This window comes from Dermacentor andersoni, chromosome 3, assembly GCF_023375885.2.
Source record: "Dermacentor andersoni chromosome 3, qqDerAnde1_hic_scaffold, whole genome shotgun sequence".
Classification (NCBI taxonomy): domain Eukaryota; kingdom Metazoa; phylum Arthropoda; class Arachnida; order Ixodida; family Ixodidae; genus Dermacentor; species Dermacentor andersoni.
Genome location: NC_092816.1, coordinates 72,661,108 through 72,686,966, shown reverse-complemented (window position 1 = coordinate 72,686,966; position 25,859 = coordinate 72,661,108). Strand labels below are relative to the sequence as shown.

The following is a 25,859-nucleotide window of genomic DNA, read 5'->3' as shown; positions in this document are numbered from 1 at the left end:
TCCAGTCATCGTGGTAGACATAACTCTCGACCATGCCAAGCGTCTCACATTGTGATGTGGAGCTAAATAGTTATACTAGATGAACAGTGTAGAAATAGGAGAATTTATTTTGCTCTCATTGATTGCTATAGATCAATTCTGTAAACGCACTCAGGCGGCAGAAAGTTATGTTCGAGACTAAGTTGATTGAGGGTGAGCATGAGGACAGTGGCTGTAGTTTTCTAAGTGCAGTGAACAGATGGTGCTCACACCGAATTTCGGCAGTTTACGGCTACTTTCTTCCCTGGTATAGCCACCGTGTTGCAAGTTCTTGCAGCTTCACATGACTTTCCAGCTTTCAGCTAGTATTCCTTGAAGCCACAGTCGAAAAAGATTTAAATATATGCTATATGGCAATATGAAAGATATACAGGGCGTGTTTTTTTTTATTATTAAACAATACAGGTTTTTTTTCAAAAAAAAAGAACTATAAACGCAGCGAACGTGGCACTCCTTGTTTTGTTTTTTGTTTTTGTTTTCTAGACGAGTTCCTAGGCGAGATGGACATACTATGCTGCTAATTACGTAAGCTTCAGAAGACTAATGAACAAAGATTCATGAAACAACTTTTTACTAATGCCTTAGAGGCAGTTGTTCGAACGGTGAACTTGAAGGCAGTCACGTTTTGATGCACTCTCGCGTTTAGAAATCTTTAATGTCGCACCTAAGTCGAGATACGTTATCACCGAATTTCAACGGTAAATGCAGGCAACATCGAAAGCGAGCCCTACGGGAGCACGCAAAAGGCAGCCCCGCCACCATCACATCAGACCGAAACGCCCAGTGACGAGGAAGCTTGAAACACAACGTCTCGGCCGGTCGCGGCACCTACTGATGCGACACGTTTTGCCTGTCAAGCATATCTCTATGTGTCAAGCATGTGCGGCTCTGTGTCGGATCAGGATTTGCTGCGTCATGCTATCGTTCAAACTTCGCCCCACACTTTTTTTACGGGGCGATGCCGTCTGACGCGCAAGGGGATGCGGACGCGCTCAGACTCGGTATTGCCTGGATTGACCTTGCGAATTTGAAGATAAATATATCGAATTAGGTCCAATTTTCAAGACAAAAAAAATCGCGTGCATTAAAATGTTACTGCCTCCAAATTTGCCATTTAGACAACTGCCCCCATGACACTAATAAAGAAGTTATCTAGTGAATTTCTGCTAACGAGTCTTCTGAGGTTCACGTTATTAGCTTGAAAGTATGTCCCCCTCGCCTCGGAACTCGTCTCCAAAGACGCCACGTTCGCTGCTCTTATTACGTTTTTATAAACAAATCTGCATAGCCTAAAAAAAACACCTTGTATAATATTCATACCGAACACCATTTTCTTGCCGCGACACGTCATGACAATATTCTGTACTCGTGAGATTAAGCTAGAACGATGTTACATGGCATGCTCACTCTGAAATTTAAGGCAGGGAACTTTCGTGAGCGTCGACTTGCGGCATAGACACTGTAACGACGTTTAGTGGGTATTAGCTACCTCCTATAAAACAACCTGGAACCAGGATTAACTACAGAATGAATAGGCGATGCCTAAGTAATACTACGTGATTCCAAATTTTGTAAGCGTTATTTTCCTTCTATTCTCTCTTTCTTTTTCCTACCCAAGGTACCAATAAGAGATTCCAACGGTAACGACGGCTCGGCGACGTACGAGTAGATGACGAAACGCGATAAGAATGGATAAAAAAAAGATCCTCACGATATCTGGGCCCATGTTTCTCGAGCCTATATCAACCTGTCATACTAATTTTCTGCCTATCTCAAGAGCACGTTTGAGCGCATGTTGTCGGTGCGACGCATGGTGCATGAAGTCAGCACGCAATGCTACACCACGCACGCTGCCTGCGTCCTCCTTCGTGCACGTTCTTTTCATCTCTTCTTGCGCATGCGCGAATTCCCCCAAGCACTGCACGCAATGCCCGCTCCAATCGTTCACTTACCTCTACTGTAAGCCCATTTTATTATTATTTTTGTAACTTCTTAGCCGAGTGTGTTGTTTTCTTTTGTAGTTGACCTTGATGGTGTGTCTGTTTTGTTTCAGATCTTACGTTAGGTAAGGATCGACGTCTTTGATTTCCTGTACGTCCTCTCCTCCTTCTTCTTCCTTTTCTCTCTTTCACACACTATCTCTTTCTCTCTCTCGCTGTAATTCGTGGTGTGTTTGCTGTGGTGCACCGTCTGTACTTTCACTCACCGACTCACTCACTCACTCGTTCACTCTGAGTAGAACATTTAGTCACCCTCCTCCTTGTGTGTGTATAGTGTATACGTAGAGCACGAGTAACAACACTCATATGTATGCGCTCGACAGACGTGCATCGCACAGGTCTTTCACTTACCGCGTAATGCCAAGAATACGCGCCCTGGCCCGATACCCGCTGACGGCCTTTTGCGGCAAGAAAGCGGGCAAACGGGAACCGACGCTTGGGCTTACGCGGTATCCATGCAAGTTCTGGAGTGCACAGCTGTCGCGCATCGGTAGTGCTAGCACTGTAGAAGTTAACCGATAAGCCTTCTTATCAGTGCCGATCAGTTTCTGTCGCTGACGTCAGATGCTGCTCGCGTGATTTCTCCGCTAAATGCTTGGCGCAATGTATCGACGACTCCACTATAACAGCATAACTGTACAGAGGAGACACAGCTATTCGACAGATGTCAGTGGCAACTAACTGATCGGAACGGGATAAGCAAAGGCCTGCACTTTTCTATGCGTGTACACCGCGCCGCTACCACCTCGTACAATGTTCGGGTGGCCTATAAAACACCAGCACATGTGCTCGTTGCGGGAACGGCGGTATAGAAACGCGGCGCGCAAGCTGTTAAAGCAACGCGCGCAGCCGTTGACTGTCGGCTTAGTGCACCTTGCTCGAGAACCGTTACGCTCGCCAAAGGAAGCCGTGACAAAGTCGAGTTCTCATTCGCAATGTTTTGAGCACGGTGAGACTCTGCGAACACCTCCCCCCCCCCCCCCCCACCCCCCACCCCTTTGCCGCAACAAAAGATGGAAGTAAATGAGATACAAAATTTTCCGTGGCCGTTTGTGGCGACAACTCTACGTTGCGGCCTTATGAAATATTTCACGCGGAACTTCGACTGGTTGCCCATTTGTAGAATTTTATTTTCAGCGATCCCGACGTTTAAATATCCACTCAGAAAAAAAAAACTTAATATTTCACAGTACTTACGAGAGGGGGAATGTGTGTCGCAACTCGAGTGATGCGATTAATACACAACGCTTGCAGAATAACACGGGGTTAGCGCATCTCAGCCTTTAGGGCAGCATTTTTTTTACATGCATGCAAGCTAGCTCCTCGATCGGTGCCTTCTAGAGTAACGCATTATAGTCGCACATCTCGTGTTTCTGCGCCACGTCAGAAAATTCCCGCAACGAGGCTGTTACACCTCTTCCAAATCCTCGCTTCACAGTAAGTTTGGTGCACTTTATTATTGTTATTATTATTTTATTCGTGTGTTTCAGGAGATATTCGTGACTGTAAGTCCTGTAGGTCCTTCTATTTTTGTTGCCTGACCCAATTACTGCGATCGAAACAACGTTCCATTTTTTTATTGTTACGGCTGCTTTCCTTTTCTATATATATAGAGACAAGATCGAAGTCGAAATTTTCTGGTGACCATGAGCTAGAGTCTTTTCTTGGCAGCTCGCGGCCACCGCACACGGTGTTATTATTATTAGTAGTAATAGTAGTATTATTATTGTCTGCCATGTTGTATATTGTACCGCGCCGTTAATTTTACATACATTTACTTTGATAAAATAACGCTAGCAGGCCTTATTGTTAAAGGATTTGTTACTTTAATCAAAGCTTGTAATGATCTAGTTATTTATGCATTCTTTTGAGGGAAACGGTTATAATACATGACATTTAGTCACGATATTTTGCGATCCCTTTCAATTCATGGTGTCATTGCCAAGACCAGCACAGGGCGCTCAGCAGTTGTTCGAATTATCGTTAGCATGCCTTACGAGGAAGCTTCAGCGCGAGGTCTCCTATCCAAATACATGGGAAATGAGAAATTGATTTTCTCGTCAACCACTGCACCAAGTTTGGTGAGGTTTGTTGTATTTAAAAGGTAAAGTTAAAATCTAGTGCCTGTTGGAAGCACGTTGTTTATTTAGGCCGTCGATTTTTTTATTAAAAATTGTCAGGAATTACAAATTATCAGGAAACGAAACTATCAAGTTTACAACTCTGTGACTCAGCAATAAAAATGATATCGCAATTCTGTAAATTACATATAATAGTACATCTAAAGCGGTCAAATTTGATATACTGTAATATACTGTAATATACTCTGCAATATACTGCTCTTATGTGAGTATGACTTTTGCGATACCCCTGCAAACGTTGCAACAAATTCACGTAAGCTGTAAATTTATATATCAAATTCGTCCGCTTTAGATGTTGTAACCGTACCAGCTTACAGAATGGTGATATCTGTTTTTAATGCAAAAGGACAAACTTGTAAACATTGGGCTTCCTTTATTTTTTAAGCTTAAAATTTAAAACTAAAAGCGTGATACAGTTCAAACCCTAAATCAAAATTTCGATTATACAGACACTAGCATTTAACTTTCTCTCAAAAATGCAACACATTTTATTAAAATCGGCGCAGCGTTTATCTCAGAAAGGAATTTCTGCACTTTACGTGTATTTCAATAGACGGCATTGGAGTTGGGCCCGAGCTAAAGCTTCCTCTTAAGCTTTATAGCAATCTTAAAGGTTCCGCGCAAAAAATATGTGATTGATTGATTGATTGATTGATTGATTGATTGATTGATTGATTGATTGATTGATTGATTGATTGATTGATTGATTGATTGATTGATTGATTGATTGATTGATTGATTGATTGATTGATTGATTGATCGATCTTGATTATTGTGCGAATGGTCTAGCAAAGCAACGACCCCATAATATACGGCCTATGTATGGGCAGCGTTGATTGTGCACCTGTAATTTGTGCCCTTTGTCATATAACCTATGTTTTTGTGCGGACTCGGAAAACATGCACGGCTATTAGAATTTTACTCATCGTCATATGCGAATATGTTACACAATGTATAGACACCGATAAAGACTGCGGACAGGTTTCGGCAGCTTGTTAAAAACGCTTTTCGTAAAGATCAGTTGCTGTGGCATGAATGACGCTAGAGGAATTAGCGTGGTTCAGAGGGGCAATTTTGATATTATTCTGCACTCATGCTGACCACCTTTGGTCCTACACTCCTGAGTATGCATCATGTAGTGGCCAACACCTTTCATTTATGGCTGCTCATACAACCCTACTGAAAAAAAAAGAACATATTCCCATAACTCCTGTATCCAATAACTTCATATAACGCTGTCCTAAAAAAATCGATACTGTCGAAGTACCTTGCATCGCTCCGGTTACTGCGTCGCTCTGGTGAGGTCTGTTCACCTTGTGGCTTCCACCTCACGTGCGCTGTTAACGGTCCGTGGGGTGGGGGGGGGGGAAGCACCGCGAAAGCTGGGACATGGACTTAAGAAGAGACTGAACGACACCAGGGCTGGCTATCATGGTTATCAATGTATTTATTGAATGAGGACCTTAGACTGCCGCTAGAAACAAGGCACATCTGCCATTTGGGTGATGCATGTGTAGTCAAACTTCTGCAGCCCTACATGAGGACTAATAGTCCTTCCATGACAGTGCTTTGTGATAGCGCTGTGTAACAACGGTTCCCCTTGGGGCCGACTAGTGGGTTATCTTTCTGAGGATTAGCTTTCACCACCCCCCTCCCCCCTTTCATGAGCACTTATCTCCTGCATGTTTTCTATGCCTTTGAATCTCTTCAATAAATCAGTTCATGGTTAGCGCTTGCGTGCTTTTGTCTCTTCATATGTCCGTGTACTAACTTTCGCGCTGCTTTTCCCGCCATAAATTCATACCAACTCGCTCAGCTGCCATTCCGAATAACGATTGCAATAGGTGGTGTACAAAACATCGCGGTCATGACGTGTTTCCGGTTCCTGCAATCGCTTTTTGCGCATGCAGCTAGAAAAAAAGCTTAGCCTTCGAGATCCGTTTTTGTTACTCGAGGAGAGCCGTGAATTTAGACACAACCTATTGAGGGCTGCGTTGAGATCACGAGGAGCAGCATTGGAAGGCGGGGGGCAGAAAAAATAATTAAGAGAGAGAGAGAGAGAGAGACGGCTGGTGTGAAACGGCGCTACCTGACTTTGTGCTGCCAACCCAGGACGACGTCAATGTCCTTCGTGCGGAAAAACAGCGTCAATGCCTCCGAGAATGACGTCGGTTCTCCGCCGCCACCCCACGAGGCGTCGGACCTTGGACCCCTCAGCAACGTCAGGTGAGTTTCAGTCTATCCAACTTCTTCTGTACATGCCAAAGTTGAAAGTTAACCTTAACTTGTTCCGTGGGTTGTTCCGGAAGAGTCGTCGGCGCATATAACGGTTGCCGTAAGGGTGGAAGACAAGCAATGTTCCGCTATATTTAATTTCATTTGGTAAAAATAAGCTGAGTTCTCTTATGCACAACCCACACCTTATAACACATCGATGGCAATGTACTGAGGTGCTCTCAGCAGCAAAGGTACCGTGACCTCGTGGTATTGACTTGACAGAATGCGGATCGAACAACCTAGGCTTTGTGGGAGACCCCAGGGCGTTTGTATGCTTCTTGATGAAGAGCACTTATTGACTAAACTCAGCAAAATAATCCTTGAGAAAGTTAAAGAAAGCACAAAATCTGTAGGACATCAACATACAACCATGTCGCATGCAGTAGGCTAACGGTTCATCCAAGCTAGCAGCTGCGCCCCCGTTGTTGAATTCGCAGTCATGCTGAACGGCAAACCTGCAACAGAGTTAACAGACATCGATGTTGATGAAAGCGGAAAACGTCCAGTTATAATTGAGCACGCGAAAGGCAGCGATTTACGCGATAAAGGTTTCATGTGGTAGATATGCGGTCTCTCAAGATACATTATAAAATCACATATACTATATGTCGCGATTATTTCTTCCCTCTATATTTATCCCATCAGTTGGTAACAGAAATATAACATCGGAATGCCATGATTTTATAGTGTTCCTACATGCTTTTTATCGTGTTTTTTTATCGTGCTTAAATAATTATGAACGCGGCTTGATCTGCCTTATTGCAACAAGCGAGAAGAAAGGGGATTAACCGAGGGGCCCGATTTTTATTAGTTTGTTGGCTTCTTATGATATTGCAACAAGGTGTTACGAATCATGTAACAGGATCGCATCGGCTTTGATACGGAAGGCGCTAATGAAGCCTGGCTGAGAAGTCGCTACAAAGAGTCCTTGATGGCACTGAAGATTGTTTTGCTAAAGTGGTTGCTGCGAATACGCTATAGCAGATATATAGCTTAGAAGAAATATAGTCAAGCTATTAAACTGGGAAGGCTTAGGAGTAAGGACCGACGGCGAATATCTCAACAACCTTCGATTTGCAGATGACATTGTTCTGTTCAGCAACACTGGAGACGGGTTACAACAAATGATTGAGGACCTTAACAGAGAGAGTATAACAGTGGGCTTGAAGATTAGTATGCAGAAGGGCAAAGATAATGATGAATAGCCGGGCAAGGGAACGAGAATTCAGGATCGCCAGTCAGCCTCTAGATTATGTGAAGGAGTACGTTTGCTTAGGTCAATTAATCACAGGAACCCTTACCATGAGAAAGTTCGCAGAAGAATAAAAATTGGTTGGAGCGCGTACGGCAGACATTGTCAGCTCCTGACTGGAAGCTTACTATTATCATTGAAAAGGAAGGTGTACAATTAGTGCATTTTACCGGTGCCGACATATGGGGCAGAAACTTGGAGGCTGACAAAGAAGCTTGAGAACAAGTTAATGACCGCGCAGAAAGCAATGAAACGAAGTCTGCTAGGCATAATGTTCAGAGACAGAAAGAGAGTGGTTTGGATCAGCGAGCAAAGGGGTATAGCCCATATTCTAATTGTCATTAAGAGAAAAAAAATGGAGCTGGGCAGGCCATGTAATGCGCAGGTTAAATAACCGGTGGACAATTAGGGTTACACAATGGGTGCCAAGAGAAGAGAAGCACGGTCGAGGACGACAGAAGACTAGGTGGGGTGATGAAATTATGAAATTCTCAGGCCCTAGTTGGGATCGGTTTGCGCAGGACAGGGGTAATTGGAGATCGCAGGGAGAGGCTTTCGTCCTGAAATGGACATAAAACAGGCTGATGATGATGATGATCGTATGCGCTGCGCAGAACTTCTGAGGAGGGAGCCAAAGGTATTGCAATATTGCATTGCATTGCAGTATTGCATTGCAATATTATTTCGCCCAGGTGAGCATAATGCCAATTCCCTGTTGTTGTTGTTTTCACTAGTGTAACAATAGCGACTGCGTGCGCCTAGCTGTCACGTCAGGAGTAGCGCTTAAGTAGTATTCGCCGGAAAGATTGAAACAACCACTACTTTATGCAGAGGGAGAGCAAAGGGAAGTCAGGGAGGTTAATCAGGTTGCCCCTGCTTTGCTACCCTGCATTTGGGAAGTGGGAGAAGAGTAGGAAAGGAAGTAGGAACGGGACAAGAAAAATAATAACTAGTGATGCAAGCGCTCACATGCACAACAACGCTCACCGCGCAATTAAAGGTTGTCGCACCCAGCCCAGTCGCCTTTAAAAATCGCAACAGCGCTCCGTTAAATTTCTGTGCGAATAAACGGTCAAGTCCATATTCCCAGTATGTTTGGTTATGCGAATTCCTATAAGTTGCCCTTACATTCGTACAATTTCTCTCAGTATGTCTCTCCCACAAACATTCGCCTGTCAAAAGTATCCAGGCAACAACGTGTGGCAAACGCGTGGACTTTCACACGGCTGGCGGGGGTTCCTGAATTCATTTTGGCATTTGAAAGCCTCGAATGGTGAGCAATAATGTCCATGTCTCTCTTCAGAAGCTTAGAGCTCTTAAAATTCAGTACATTACCAACTACAGAGCACGAAGTCAGCGTGTTCGTGCAAGCTGCGGCCCGGAAACATTTAACCAAGACTGTACATCTATGCACTTACATGCGAAGTCAAAGATGATTGGTGCCATTTCGCTAGCGGTAAAGAGGATGGCGCCTCCCTGTGGGCAGTATAGTAGTTGAAAGCGTCGAACAGTAGGAGAGAAAACTGAGAATCGACACGAATGCGAATACCCGACAAAACGAACGCCGCTTCTGATGTCTTACTGCCTTGCGCTCAATTTACAGGTCACTCGCTCGAGAAGGGTGGATGGCCACTCTCTTTATGTTTAAACCCTTATCAGTTTTGGGCCAGAGCGTCGCGCCTAGATAGTGCTTCGTACAGGGCTGAATGTCAGCCAACATTTCTTTTCTTTTTTTTTTGCGTCGGCGGTAGCGATGCAATAAAAGATAAAAATAAGTAGATCGCCTTTGTTGGAGCACCGTTAAATGGGCTGTGGCTTCGGAGAGAGCCGGAGTACACGATAGGCGCTCTACAACACTGGAACAAAAGAGCTTGATTTTAAACCGCGACAACGGTGCAGCATTCTGAGAGCTATAGGGCACGCTTTCACGAAAACCTCTTACGCTATAAAATCGTTCGTAAGGGGAAGTTCGAGCCAATCCTGATGCTAGACATATTGTTTGCGAAGGATGGTCCGCCAACAGCAAGAAGCACTTTCGAACGAAAAGCTCTCAGAATTCGGCCCTATATGGCTGCAGTCAGGCTCTCAGGTCCTGTTAAAGCAAAGCGAAGATTTCTCAGCGCATCATCGAATTCGAGTGAGTCCACCGTGAGATCTTCGCGCAATACCGAGGAGCTGACCATCCTGTTCGCGCCAGTTCTCGCCACTGACAACCTGAGGCGCCTCAACAGGCAAGCCGTGTCTTCACATCTAGAGGCGCTAGTTCCGAATGAAATCAAAGACATCAGAGTGAACACCCGTAAGAACGTCCTTGCGATTGACGTAGAACACGCAGCTGCGTTGGATTCCTTGCGCAATGTCACGGAACTTGACGGGATGAAAGTCCGCCCTCATATTCCGCTGGGCAAACAAGTCAGTACTGGCGTAATTTACGATGTTGACGAGACCATTGTCGACTCCGATCTGTCGATCTTAATCAAGCCGGCTACCGAAAACACCGTCATCACAAACGCGTTTCGTCTCGGCACGTCACGGTGTGTGAAGATCATATTTAAGGGCGAATCCCTCCCATCGCATGTAAAAGTGGGCCACTTTCGACACGCAGTTCGCCCATTTATACCAAAACCGCTGCAGTGTTGGAAATGCATGAAGTTTGGACACGTGAGTAGTGTGTGCAAGAACACTACCGTCTGTTCTCGCTGCACTGGGCCCCACACCACTAACACGTGCAAGGCCAATGTGCTGAAGTGCACAAACTGTAGCGGCCCTCACGATGCATCCTCGAAGGAATGCCCTTTGATACGAAAGGAAATGGCAATATTGAAAAAAAATGGTTAGAGACCACTCGTCTCACCGAGAAGCAGCAGCATCTATTAAGCGACGACGATCACGTCGCCGACGTCGATCAAGAACCTCCAAAGCCTCTGCAGAACGCCAGCCGCGGACATTACCACCCGCTCTTCCGCCTCGGCCAAACGCAGTCAGCTCAAAGGACACAGGTGCATCGAACAGCACGGCTGCTGACGCTTGGCCTGCACTCCCGCGGCTACATGCCCCTACTGAGCGAAATCAGAGCTCTACAGCAAGGGATACCTCATCTGTTCCTGATAAATTGTCAGACCAGGATCAACAAGTTGTTGTCATGATAAGCTCTCTGATGAGTGCTATTCGTGTTCTCCTGGACAAGCTACAGACACCAACAGCTCGAAGTGCGTTGCAAGTGCTGGATGCCATCAATCCGGTTCTTGAGAGCCTTCAGAAGTCCAGTGCTTGAGGGCTTCTACAGCGGAACCACGGCTCATCGACAACAACAGCGATCGTTCCGGGATTATGTCAGAAGTGCCTCCATATTCCAATGGAATGCGAGAGGCTTGAGGTCACGTATTTCGGAGTTGCGGCAGTTCGTGTTTGACAACCACTTCCCTATACTGGTTATCTGTGAACCGAACTTATCAGCCTCCATAAGACTATCAGGGTATGAACCTTTTGTTTCAACCACGTGTGTCCGAAGTAGTAAGGTTTTGGTTTACATCCGCAAAGACCTTACGTATTTTTCCCAACCCGTAGCGCCACACGACGGTAACCAATATGTCTGTGTTACTGTGAAAAAGAAGAGGCTGTCTTTTACTCTTATTGGCGTCTACCTATCCCCAACCAGTCAGTTTGATAGCAAAAGTCTAGAAGATATCATGACTGCTACTTCCGGTCCTTGGATAATAACAGGGGATTTCAACGCTCACCACCATATATGGGGAAGCTCCAGGATAAACTCGAGGGGCAGGTCACTAATATCTTTTGCATCTGGCCACAACCTATGTCTTCTAAACGACGGAAGCCCGACATTTCTGCGAGGAACAACGTACAGCAGCTGCCTTGACTTGACTTTTGTGTCACGTTGCCTGACTTCGAGCGTGCAGTGGTTCACCGATATTGAAACCCATGGAAGTGATCACATTCCGACCTATGTGAGAATCGATGGATTAGACGCCGCATTACCGGTTGTATCTCGCCAAATCGACTGGTCAGTCTTTCAAGCTCGTGTAGAAGACACATGCAAGAAACGTATTGCACGCAAATTAGAAGAAATAATTGCTGACGCAATGCAAGATTGCACGCGTTGCTTCACACATTCATCAAAGCGTACAGAGAATGACATTGAGTTGGAAAGGCTTCGTGCACTACGTCGGCGAGCTGAAAGGAGGTACAGGCGCACGAAGTCAATTCTTGACCTCAGAGAAGCTCGGCGCATGCAAAAGAAGATAAAGCGGCGAATTGATAAGCTAGCGGATCAAAGATGGAAATGCTTTTGCGAGTCACTGGACCCCCGCAAGCCATTATCCCGTGTGTGGCGTACCCTACGGGGTCTTAGCTCAAGCCCCCAGCAACGACGCCCTTTCAACGCCCTTGCTCTCTATGAAAACCGCCGCGAGATAGAAGTTGCGGAGGATTTTTGTGCGAAAGTCGCCGGCGGCACAAATTTAGTCTTTGACATGACTTTAGGTGACATCCCCGGTCCACGAGATACAAGTATGGACGTTCCATTCTCTATGGAAGAGTTAGAAGCTGCTATGGCGCTCTGTAGGTGTTCATCTTCACCAGGGCCCGATGGGATAACATATAGTGCTTTGCGCCACCTAGGTCAAGAAGCACGAAGAGAACTCCTCAGCCTTTTTAACAGCTCATGGCGAGATGGTGTCGTCCCACAGGAATGGAAACGAAGCCGCCTGGTACCGCTACTAAAAACTGGAAAGTCACCGCTCGAACTGGCATCGTATCGGCCGATAGCACTTGCCAGCTGCGTCGGGAAACTCATGGAACGTATGATCCTCATGCGTCTCGAATGGTACCTTGAACACAACAAAATTTACCCTGACTCAATGGCGGGATTTCGACGAGGCCGTTCATCGATTGATAGTGTCATCGATCTGGTATCATCTGTAGAACAACAAAAATCTCGGAAGCGATTATCAGCAGCACTCTTTCTTGACGTGAAAGGCGCCTACGACAATGTTTCCCATCAAACCATTCTAGACGCACTTCTGACAGTTGAACTAGGAGGGCGAGTATATCGATGGATCAAAAACTACTTGACACAAAGGTCCTTGTTCGTGCGTACGGAAGATGGTCCGACTACCGACCACTACACATGCCGAGGCGTTCCCCAAGGCGGTGTTCTAAGCCCTGTTCTTTTCAACCTCGCGCTTCTTGGGCTGGCTGAATCCCTACCGGAAACAGTGAGTGTTTCAATATACGCCGACGACATCTGCATCTGGACATCAGCGGTCACTCGCCTGCAGGTTCGCGCAAGGCTACAGCAAGCAGCAACACAGGCATCTGACTATCTTCGGACACAAGGGCTTACCATCTCAACAGAAAAATGTGCGTTAGTCGCTTTTACGCGAAAAGCGATGTCTAGTTATCCAGTGTACATCAATGGCCAGCCTATCTGCTACAAGAAAAATCATCGGTTTTTGGGTGTCATTGTTGACCGGGACCTCTCGTGGAGCCCTCAGGTTGCCCACTTGAAGAAGAGGCTCACATCTATTGTTCACATCTTCAAGTTCATCGCCGGCAAAACATGGGGATCGTCAGTGGGCTCCATGCTACAGTTATATCGAGCACTCTTTATCGGATTTCTACGCTATAGTTCTCCAGTGCTTGCTAAAACATGCAAGTCAAATCTTCGAGAACTTCAGAGCGTGCAAGCACAGGCACTACGTGTTTGCCTAGGCCTTCCGCGGAGCACCTCAACAGCAGGAACCATTATAATGGCTCAAGACCATCCGATCACGACTTACATCAGCACCGACTCTCTTAGGGCCCATGTTCGTCATATTTCACGGATTGAATCAAGCTTTCTTGCCTGTCTGCCAGAACGAAGACCACAGGCATCCTTCTCCAACGAGGTCAGCAAGCATCGTGCCTCCCTACCATCGGGCTTCACACCATCAGCACGTTCAACCTCAGCTTTGTGGTGTTTAAAACAACCTCAAGTGCGTCTTACGGTTCCAGGGATAAGAAAGAAGACCGACCTGCCTACCTTGGCCTTGAAGCAAGCAGCTCTGGATTGTTTGCACACTTTCTACTTTGACCGCGTCCACATATATACGGATGGCTCTTCCACCCAGACCAGCTCCACCGGGGCAGTGGTTATACCATCATGATCACTAAGCATCCGATACAAGATTTCTCACTTGACAACATCGACCGGTTCGGAGCTTGTTGCCCTCCGAGGTGCCGTAGATTATATTAACAACCAACCGGCTAATCGGTGGGCAATATTCTGTGATTCAAAGGCGGCCTTACAATGTCTTCTGTCATCTCTTCGTCGCGGGTCCTGTGAACAACTAGTGTCGGAGATACGAGAAATGCACCATGGTATCATAGCGAAAGGACACGACGTCGTGTTTCAGTGGCTGCCTGGCCATTGCGGTATCTCCGGCAACGACGTCGCTGACGAAGCTGCTAAGAAAGCACATGAAGGAGCAACCCTTGTTTCTATACCTTTATCGCGGACTGACGCAGCCCAACACTTAGGCAAGCTAGCGCACCGTATGACATTGGAGAAGTGGCACACACCTGATTTCACTCAACATCGATTGCATTCCCTCGATCCATCTATGCAACTGCGGCTGTTACCAGGGCTTCCGCGTAATGAGGAAACAATGCTGTGCCGCTTACGCTTGGGCGTCGCATTTACGAATGCATATACGTTTTTAATTGGAATGGCTGATAGCGCCGAGTGCAATGCCTGCGGTGTCGAAGAAACTATAGACCATCTACTGTGCTACTGCCCATCATTTGAAAATGAAAGACAAGAACTCTGCACAGCTCTCAACCAGTTAGATAGAAAACCGTTCACCTTGAACAAGATCTTGGGACCATGGCCTCGCATATCGCAGCTACAAAAGGCCACAAAAGCGCTGCTGCGATATTTGAAAGATACAGGGTTGAGTCAGCGTCTGTGATCCGGACTGAGTGACTGAACGATATCCCCGGTGGACTTTCTCTTCTTTCTTTAATCTTTCCGTCCCCGTTTCCCTTTCCCCAGTGTGGGGTAGCCAACCGGGCTCAGTCCTGGTTAACCTCCCTACCTTTCATTTAACATTTGCTCTCTCTCTCTCTCAGGTCCTGAGTCGGCCAACGTCACACATTCAGGATCACGGATTCATGCCGCCACGTTCGGCGTCTTCATTCGCAACGTGCACTGCAACAATCGGCCGTCGTTTGTCGCCGTCAGGAAATTTTGAGAGCTGATAAGTTGAACCAACAACATTACTCGATCTAATTTGCGGTAGGGAAGAATAATGAAGCATGAACTGAACGCAAAAAAAGAAAGCCACCAACACACACTCATAAATGCATCTTTCAGCGTTTTCTTCTTTTTTCACTGGAGGCTTTTGTGTCTCTGAGTCTGAGTAAGCATCTTTGTTTAGGTGCACAATTTAACCGCTCTCTACTTCCTACCGCTTGATGTTAACATTGGAAGTTTGCATTTGAGCTTTACAAACTATATATTTCCTTATGTTCTGTAAATGTAGGAAACAACCATTACCGTTATGTGCACCGTCCTATTATTATTCAGTCACTGTTCGCTTCTTTTTCGGCGCCCTCCCCTGTGTATGTCATCCCCTTTTTCTGTAGACAACTTAGACAAAATGTGTTTGCGCGCAACGATCAGTTTCGACTGTTTCATCGTCGGTATAATGGCGGTTGTCCAGCGAACGGGGGCGGAACGGTGGCGACTGAGGCACCACATCTACAAGTGGGCCGCGATTGGCCGACACCCGTTCCAGCTTTTTACCGTGGTGCACTGTATTCGCGACGTGGAGTACGGAATTGTTCGGTTATACGGAGAGTGAACTTTCGGGAGCTATAGCTTCTTCTTCTGTCTTGGCTTTTAAACCTCGCCGCCTTTAAGAGAGAGAGGGAGGACCTCGCACCGGGGACTCTGACAATAGCTGCAGCTTTAAGTTGAGCGGGACATTACGAGTGCACATTTATAGGCGTCTCGCTTTAAAAGCGAGACGCCGTATCGCGCAATTGATCTGCCGTGAGCTTCGTCGTCTCAAGCGAGCGCTGACGCGAGCGCTCAAGAGAATAGAGACGATGCTGTTTACGTTTGAACCTTAAAGCTACAGGCCTTCGTTTGATTGTTTGCGGTTTTCATTTTGTTTAGCAGATAAATGTTTCAGTGTGTAGAGTTCTGGCGTTATCGGTCACTCGCATGTTCCGCAACGCGCAGTGAGTGCGCAGAACTCTGTTCTGAACCGTCGTCTGCGATAGAGGGCGTTTGACGTTTCTGATGTTGAATTGTCAGTTATGGTTTGTGAAACGTTAACGTCGCTTGCATTTGATATATGCCCCAAGAGCAGACGATTTATGCGTTTCGTAGAGTACATCACCGGCTCTTGGAGCTCTCAGACACTATCAGCCGGAAAGTTAGGAAACGTAAACATTTTGCGAATAATTTTATCGACTGACGCGATACCCTGACGAAGCCACATCTCTTAACTCACTTCGCGCCCAGCTTCAACTTTCCTTCTCGTCTTTTCGTCCACTTTCTCAATCACTTGGTCGTACCTCTATTAGCGAGAGAGAAAGTGTTTATTCTTTATTCTTTCTTGTTCCTTCTGCAAGCGCCCAAGTAAGCGTAAATTTCGTGGGTTTCTTGTCATTCAACCCGAAGGAAATCAGACTCGACTCTATTAAAGGGGATTGTAAATCGCTGCTCATTGGCCGTAAATTTTGTTTCGCGTTCCGCACGCGGCGATCCCCGTTTTTTTTTTCCTCGTAATTGCGAAACAAAACAAATGATTTTGTATACGAAGGAAACTGTTTCAACATCACGTGCTGCTTCGCTGGTTTTTTCAGGCGAAGCGGTACAGCTATTAAGTCTCACGTGCCTTCCTGTTTTCCTTTTCTCCTCATTTTTTTTTTTGTGTGTGTGTGCGCTTTCATTACGAGCCTGCTCCTTACCAAGCTCGGGACTACCTAGGCAGAGCAGCAGTTCACGGTGCCATTCTTGACTTCGTATTTTTGCCAATCTTAGCGCGACGCTAACAACTTAATCTCAGTAGATTAGCATAGCGAATGACCGGGGCGAACCTGGAAGCGGCGCTTCCAAGTTGGGACACTGGAAGCACGTCTTTCTTTCATTTTGGGCTTCACTCTTGCTGCGCCTCTTAGCGTGCAAGATCGTGGAAGGCTCGCCGACTGTTCCCTGGCGAATGGTGTAGATTATGCAGCAGCCAGTAATTACGTTCTGGAAAGAGCAAAAGAAAAGAGAGAGAGCGCGCGAAATAGAAAGAGAATAGATGGAGCAAATAGGAAGTTACGTCACGATTCGCCAAGCAGGTGCATGCTGGAGGGATAGTCGGTTTGCTTTCTTCGGATGGTAATCTGTTCGATTTAATAAATAAGGGGTCCTTTACCGAGAAAGTAGATGGCGGGCCTTCTGCAATCCCTTTTTCCTCGAGCTGGAAGTGAGCACACAGGAGCGCCACCTTGAGCGATTGTGCAAGCTCCTTGTCCATAATGGTGGGGAACAAAGTCTATACAACTCAGTTCAGTGGCTAGCCCTCCTTCTCGCGTTCTGTCGCAATGCCAGGGATACCTAGAGAAACAGTAAATTGTCATTTCACACGCAACGCCTATCGCGAAGGTACATCCTGCCTGATTTCTCAAAAGCGAAGACGCACCTATTTACCTAATATTTGCATACTTCGAAGCTCTTTTCTGCCCCAAAACTTCTGCTTCCTGCGCCGGAGGTGGCATATACGTAATCGATGTTGTTGCTTATTCATTCCTTTTTTTTTCCTACGAAGTGGCTCGAAACAGTCTCGGCATTCCAGACCTATGGGTTATGACCTTCCTGCGTTCGATCATTCTGTGCTCTCCGTGCCCCAAATTTCGTACAACGCGAAGCGACGAGTGGCTACCACAACGTGCACGCAGCCAGACATAGTTAAGCATGCAATACGGACTATGAATTTCATCGCTTTCTTTTCGACCTCTATTTATGCTTGCAGCCGAACAGCGCTACGAAGGAAAGCGCACGTTCTCGCAATATGTTGCGACCTTTTGTAGATGACAAAGCCACCGCCCATTCAACGAGCCGTTTCCGTCAGAGTGTCGTTTCTAAATGAAGACTCGCAATTAACTCCGTAATTATGCAACCACCCGATAACCACTTTCGATTAGTCTTCGCGTGCTTAACGGGCTGCTTCGAAACTTCGCTGCGTACGTGAAGCTCGAGTGCCTGTTCCACTGAAGTTGCAATAACGCGGACCCGCGCTTTGCAGGTTTGCCGTGTTCGGACTGGGCTCCAGCGCGTACCCCAACTTCTGCGCGTACGGCAAGTACGTGGACAAGATCCTGGGAGACCTGGGCGGGGAGCGCATCTGCAAGTTGGCCACCGGAGACGAGCTGCGCGGGCAGGAACAATCCTTCCGAGTGTGGGCCAAGACTGTCTTCGAGGTATGCTGCTGCTGCCGTTCATAAACTTTTCCACTGTTCGTATAGCGTCGAAACGTGCATCTTTCTCCGTAGTCGTCGCACACACCCGAAAAACGCTTGCGCCGCGACTTTCTTTCGAATAGTCGGGAGAATTTTAGTTCAGGTGCGGTGTTCACTGCGGCGACGCGTAGAAGTGACAATGTTGGGGAAAAAAGGTGCTTACGTTGTTCGACGAGTCAGTAATCGTGGTTGAAGCTTTTCGTATCACATCCCGCCTACACTCGAGTCGTGTCGTGTTTTCCGCTGTCGCTACAGTTTACGCATGGCACATTTATTGACAGTGAGCCGAGTTTGCGACACCTCGAGGAGACGTAATGTTAGTCCCTAAACAAGGGTGACACAATAACCTCGACTGCAAAGATAAGCATTGCTTCGTGTGTCAAATATTAAAAACCTGCATGGCTCGTGAACTAATACTTCACCATCGCTGCCGTTAAAGCTATTGTCATTCTCGCATAGTCCCGGCTCGTTCTGGGCACAGTGCCAGCGGTATTTGGCAGTAAAGTTCTTCGAGCTTACAGGCGCACGATGCACTTGTGCTCGCAGCAAGCGTGCGATGTGTTCTGCGTGGGCGACGACATCGGGCCCATTGAGATGACACCCTCGATGGAGGAGAACATCGCCTGGTCGCCGGACAAGGTGCGCCTTTTCCAGAAGGCCGCCGACAAGAACCCGCCCCTGGGCTTCGGTGAGTGTCATATAATCTGTGTTTTTTTCTTGCCTTCCTTCGTGTTGTTTAATACAAAGAAAGTTCTTGTAACGTTTGCATGCGCTACTTATACGCTATATAACGTCTAACAAGATCTATTCGGATTTCTTCATAAGCGGAATCAACTTATAGGAGCATCACCGAGTGCCTGACTCCCTTTTTGCCCTTTTGCATGCAGTATATATATATAGGGCGGGAAACGTTTCGACACTATGCCACGGCTATCTCCCAAAGTGGTTGCCAAATTGACCGGCTCAATTGACTCGCAAGAGAGAAAAAGAGGAAACGCCAGGGAATGTAAAGACACCAAAAATAGTGATTGAGTTCAGCATTCACTGCTTCCTCTTCATCAAATTACAACATTTCGTCGGGCCCGAATAATATGCGGACCGCGGCGGTTATGTGAATCCTCCGTGCGGCTTCTTTAATTTCATCGCGACGTTCTTGGTGGGGTCCATATTTGACGAGATGCGCCCCGTATCGATTCAGTCGAGCACCGTTCAAGCCTAGCCAATCAGTTTCAGTCAGTAGGAAATGTTATGCACACGAGCGTAAATGCCTCGAGGAAGCTTGCCGTTGCTGCGTGCTATTTGCGCGAGATGAATACGGCAACGGTAGATCAGAGGGAAAAACAGGGAACTCTTGTCTCCGGGATGCGAGACTAACCATTGGCATTCTGAAACTCCGTATAGCGGCATGCTTCGCCGAGGCGCTGGCTCCGCCCACTACGCACCGTGTCAGCTACCGGCAAATAGAACGCGTCTTGTTTTGCATTCTTGTTGTGTACGATTCTGAATTGTACGCCGCTCGATCGCCGCAGGTCTGTCAAAGGGTTCCAGTCGAAAAGTCGTCGCGAGCAGGCTGGTGTCCAGGAAAGTTCTGCAGTGGGACAAGGAAGACGACAAGTGAGTTTAAACATGCGCCTTTTATCCGCGACATTTGCTCCATAGATGTTGGTTATCTTTTTTTTAGATTTAATGAAACTGGGCCCGTATTACGCAACAATTCTTTTCGTTTTCCATTATCCTTACCGTTTCGGCTTTGCTTCGAACGAAGCCGCAATATTGACGAGTCGGCGACTCAGCGGGATGATGATATGAAATGAATAACATCAAATGAAAATAATCCTAGAGCGTACGAGGTGTCTTTCTTCTTTTTTTTTTTAGACCGAAGCTCTTAGGCGCCCGTTCCTGCGGCTAGCGTCGGAGTCGGCAGCGTCGGCGGCGTAACCGAGCGAACGAGCTCAGCGAAAGGTGAAAGAGCGAACGCGTAGCGGGAGATGAAAGACGCGAGCCGCGAACGGCGGAAACCAATGAGAGCCGCTCTTTTAGTGACGTGCGTGCGAGAAACTGGTGTCATGCGGACCCGCCCGACCGCTCGTTTCGTACTATCGTCTGCTCGCGTCGGCTCTCACTCGCGCTTGTTTTGATTGTCATGGCTTGCTATTGTTTTGTAATCTGATTGTACGCGTGGCGCCAATTGTGTAGTACTTTGTGGAAGCCACCCGACACCAGTGATTACACTGCAGCCTCCGACTAGTCATTTGTAAAAATCGACGCGCTTTACCCGCAAATCAGATTTTCGACGATCGCTGACTCTGCTACATGTCTCTCTTAAATACTTTGCCTCAATATATCGCGAAATGAAAGCACGTATAGAGCTGCGCTCTAAGTTAACGTTAGGAAGTATCTTAATCGTCGATGATTTTTTTATGAAGCAGAATTTTTAAAAGTCGACTGTGACGGATAACGTGATTTTCGTGATTGAGCTGGATTACTCGAAGCAGCGGACATTACTCGATTGAGAAAATCGAAATGTATTCATAATCGACTATATAACAAAAATTCACTAATTAACCCGCCGTGGTTGCTCAGTGGCTATGGTGTTGGGCTGCTGAGCACGAGGTCGCGGGCTCGAATCCCGGCCACGGCGGCCGCATTTCGATGTGAGCGAAATGCGAACACACCCGTGTACTTAAATTTAGGTGCACGTTAAAGAACCCCAGGTGGTCGAAATTTCCGGAGTCCTCCACTATGGCGTGCCTCATAATCGGAAAGTGGTTTTGGCACGTAAAACTCCATAATTTAATTTAAAAGTTCAATCACAATTTCAAATTCGAGATATCAAATTCGAGATAGTTCTCAGAAAGCATCCCGGAAAATGTATATGGACTGCCAGCGGAGTGAACGGCTTGACTGTGCCGTGAAGGAAACAACGCTCAGACAACCACTGACGTAAACAGCACTTGAAAGGCGTAGAAAACGAAATAATCTGCAAGTGCACCTAACGTTTATAAACACGTGTAATAATAATAATATTAATAATAATATTAATAATAATAATTTAATTTATGGCTATCTTGAGCTCGTACATTGAAATATCGGGTCTGCCAAAGCCACAGAGAGGCTTGCGTGGCAGGACTTCACAACATTGGCAACGGAAAATTGTAAGAGACATTGAGCAGGATTGAAATCACTCGTCACTACCGGGTGAACGAGACAGAGAAAGAAAACTACGTGATAATATAACGGAGAAATCAGGTAACAGTTGACAACAACCCATAAGACAGCATTGCACGAGTCAAAGATGATTTAACATATCCTGTAGGGTGCGCTTTGAAGTCGCACTGAGTGTATACATCGTCTGGGAGTTCATTGACACATTGCGGAACAAAGAAAGACCTTCCAGCTTTGCCATATCTTGTAGCGCAGCGGGGCCCCAATAAAACGAGGAAGTTTTCCGAGTGATCGAGGCGCGGTGTAGGCATGGACCCTATAACGTAAAACTATTGCAATCTGTTTTTTGTTCCAATCTTCTGACGTCAAATTTACGTAACCGCCGACGCAAGCATCGGGCGGTGTCCCGCAGCGTTGTTTGAGAAGCCCAATCAAACGCGTTCCTCATCTACAAGAGGTCACTTTTTTTTTTTTTGCTTTCAAAGCGAATAGCGTTGCCTTCATCGAGAAGATTTCCTTATCAAATTGGCTGACGAGAGGAGAGGAGCACGCTCACGTTGAGAGGGTTTCGATGGGGCCGGGCCAGCACAGTGAAAGTAGATAACCGGATTAAGAGGGTGGTGCCGGCGTCTGCGATTGATCCGCTTCCCCTTGCTTAGCTTGCGGTGGCTGGTCGAAAATCGCGGCGGCGGGCAACGGAAGGTTGAGTGCCGCTGAAACGGATGCTCAGCAAAGAAGAGTTGGCGAAGTGTTGCCGCATACTTGCCGAAAGGGCTCGATAACGTTATACTGCCACGAAAAGCCGTTTATTACACGAAAATAAATCCAAGCTCCGCGGCCACTCCCAGTAGCTAGTGGCAGAGCAATCGGCGGGCTACCACCTTCTTTTCCTTTCGGAACGGGGCAGTTTCCGGCTATACGGGGGAATAAAATCAGTTTTGTTCGGCATATTAATGCGCCGTTAACGCGTACGTGTCACTTAGACGCTGATGAGTTTTCCCTGTTTTGTGAGGTCGCGTGACAGGCAGGCGAAATGGGCGCAGCTCGAAAACGTTTGATCAATGGCAGCGTGTTATGACGAAAGAGGCGTCAAATGAGCAATAATTATTTTTCTTTCATTCGGCCTAATCACACATAATCAGTGCGCACAGATCACATCAGATGGGGTGTTTTCGCACTTTTCGTGACGTCTCGTGCGAGACAAGAGAAGTGGGGCTGGCCCTAAAATTTTTTGACCAATCATGTAGGGCTGATTTCCGGAATTGGAATAGAAAAGTTTGGAGTAGCTTTGAGTTATATCGCCACATGCCTGAAATCTAAGTTCCAAAAGTAACGGCATACAACAGCTCGCGCAAGCAGTGAATTGAAGGAACGCAAGCAAAATGACGGAAACGGATCTGCACTGTCCACCACAGGAGAACTGTAAGCGATGTTCTTCAGAATACGCTTCAAAACAGCATCGATTCTGCGCTGCCAACGAACATAAGAAAATGCAAACATGGCCATACCGCACCTATATAAAGGCACTGTACGCGAGGAATTGCATGGCCGTTGTGTTAACTGACATCGGAAGAAAATATCTTATATCAAATAATAAACAAGCAGTACTCCTGAGTCTATACATATGCATGCATTATGGCTGGGCCAGGTAAGGTCATTATCAATAAATAATCCGAGGCATTTTATCGAATCAACATACCCTGTTGGAAAACGATTACGTGAATGTTTGTTATGCGAGTGAGAAAAGAAAAGTGGTACCATATTAACTGTTGCCTTTAGGGGATTTCTGAAACAAACAACGTTCGTCTTCGTTGAATTGACTGTAAGTCAGTTATATTTTAAACCTTGCCATTGCGCCCCACAGATTCTCCTGTCGCAAATATATATCTCACACCTCCCCGCCCCCCTGCACACTATATATATATATGTATATATATATATATATATATATATATATATATATATATATATATATATATATATATATAGTGTGTGGGGAGAGAGGAAGATCGGTGTTTCAACGCTTCTCCCTTTTAAGATGTTCTGAAGTGAATTAAACATTCAACGCCTGCTGCTGCTCTCAGCAGGTAGTGACGACTCGACGTACACTGCACAAAAACACCGCTCACAGAGGCCATTAATTGTCCCCTCTATTATACACGGGTGGCAATCCCACGGGCAGCAGGGAGGAGGGTCACGCTATAGTGAACCAGGAAGAGCTCCTCGCACCTTTATAGGTTCTTCTAATAGAGCTTGGGAGATATCAAGTTTTCTTCTCCTTTTTTGTTTATTCTCTACCTTTAGTGCAACCGTAATTCACTTTTTTATTATTATTTTTTTTTCCCGTAGCACTCAAAGCTCTCATTCCGTTCGCTCCTATTTCTGGTTGCCGCTGGGCCATATCGCCGTCCGTGTATAGCCCCCCGAGAATGACTCTGCGATTTCGTCGGGCGCATATGTGGAGTCCGCCGAGTTCTGCGCAAATTGAGGCGCTCTGCGGCTCGTCTACTTTCACGTCTGCCCAATGGGGACCAAGGTCGTTCGCCGAACGATATGCGATGGCACCGCCTATAGAGACCGCCGATGTGTGTACCTTTCGCGCAGTGAAAGCCCATGACGGCCAAATGCAACCCCCCCCCCCCCCCCCACGCCCCTCTGTCTGTCTCGTCGCTGGGAACACGTTATTTGCGCCCGTTCACTCGCTCTACAAGGAGGTCGTCGCTCGGCGCGTCGGCTTTAAAAGCCATCTTCAATCCCCGAATGGGGATCGCTTATCGCATGGGCGCCGAAAATGAGCCACGTCCGTGCGAAGACGAGGAAATTTGCTCTTACGGAATGTACAGTCTGTTTGGCTCTTGGGTCTCAGCTCGTTATGAACTTTGCTTAATCATGCTTTTTTTGTTATTTTTTGCAGATTACAACTCTTTATTGCGATATGTCTCTAGCAAATTCATTGTGTACACGCTTCGGAGCAAGGAGGGCAGAGCGGTGAAAGACGGCGTGCTTATGCTAATAAACGGAGCACCTTTATGCGCGGATTAGTTCGTGAGAGAAAGAAACGGAGCCCACCTATGAATAGTAACTTGATAAGCACACACACGCACGCAGACACACAAACCGACGAAGGCCGAACGAAGAAAATGTGTTGCGTATGATTTTTCTCGGCCTCGCATGACCCTTAGACACGTTGAGCAAATGACATACTCTGAAGCGTCCTCTGGGAGCCCTACGTATGCATTTGACCATTCGCGATGTTTGCGACAGTTAGTGGCGAGGGCCATTTCCGACGGTATTTCGACCTTCTTTTGCTTTTGTTTTCCTTCTTCTTTTGTTTTTTTTCGGGCGTTTTCGTACCGTCAAAAGCAACCAGATACTGCGAATTACTGCGTAGGCACTCCGTCGTCGTTGCACAATTTCAGATGAAGGTCTGGGCCTCATGTGTCATGATGCTCAATTCATGTAACATTAGTGCAGGACGAATGCGACACTGTAAGGCTCTCCCGACAAGTTCGTGTGTTCCCTTAATGGCGGTCATTTTATGAAAATATAATAAGTGTTCTCTCTCTCTCTCTCTCTCTCTCTTGCTAACTTTTTTTCGCATGCACTCAGTGTAAAAATAATCACTCAGGCACAAAGTTGTGTTGTATCGCCGCATCAAACACGTTGGCTGTCACTCTTCCTCGATTGGCCAGCCGGGCGACGTGCGATAAGCGTTTAGCGCAACACGACAAAAGCCTGAGTACCCGATTTCTAGACATGTTTAGCCGGTTCATGAGCGCACGCCGTCGTGAGTGGGATTAAGACACCACAGGCCGTCTTCTGGCGTTGCGCCACCGCATGGCTGCTGTCGGCGGCTTTCTGAAATTTCGCAATCTAATCGCATAATTAAAGGCGGTGAAAACACATAAAGCCTCCTAATTATACCCTGTCGTCTGCTGCTGCAGGACATAATGCACCGTCTGGAAATTCATTTAGCCATTGACTAGGATAGTCGCCAGCGTAAGCACTGCCTTCCTTTTTGCTGCTACCGAGTGCGTAATAACGCGTGAACGAAGAAAATAAGAGTAACAAATGAGAGTGCAGGCGGTGACGACATAGAAGTTGGGTTAGGGAACATTATTAGGAGCGCACCAATATTAGTGCAGGACGGTCTCTTGCTCTAATCACTCGTCTACAACGAGGGTAAAAGAACGCACCTAGATCTTAATTAATTGTCGTGCCGTCCTAAGGCAATACGATTGGTTGCGTTCACCTTGGCACGAGCCTGGGTGACGGGAAACGTAACTTGTCAGGTTCCCCAGAACTTCTTTGCTTGTTACTCCGTATTTGCTGTAGCGTATGGTTTGCCTATTCAACTATATACTTCCTCGATTGTGCTTGATATACTGTAGACTCCGTTTGCATCGTATACAGGACCTCCGCGATTGCGTGGTATGCATACGTATTCCTTTTTTAATCATCCTTTTG

The 25,859-nt window shown here is 46.6% G+C and overlaps 1 protein-coding gene across 1 annotated transcript in view; it reads left to right on the top strand.

The window, feature by feature from the left end:
• Nos (Nitric oxide synthase) overlaps nt 1–25,859 on the top strand; it is a 452,800-nt gene that overhangs the window by 395,228 nt on the left and 31,713 nt on the right. The window contains exons 15-18 of the mRNA XM_072287201.1: nt 6,293–6,406; nt 18,014–18,188; nt 18,774–18,915; nt 19,757–19,841. Of these exons, the coding sequence (XP_072143302.1) occupies nt 6,293–6,406; nt 18,014–18,188; nt 18,774–18,915; nt 19,757–19,841 (516 nt within the window). The remainder of the gene's footprint in view (nt 1–6,292; nt 6,407–18,013; nt 18,189–18,773; nt 18,916–19,756; nt 19,842–25,859) is intronic.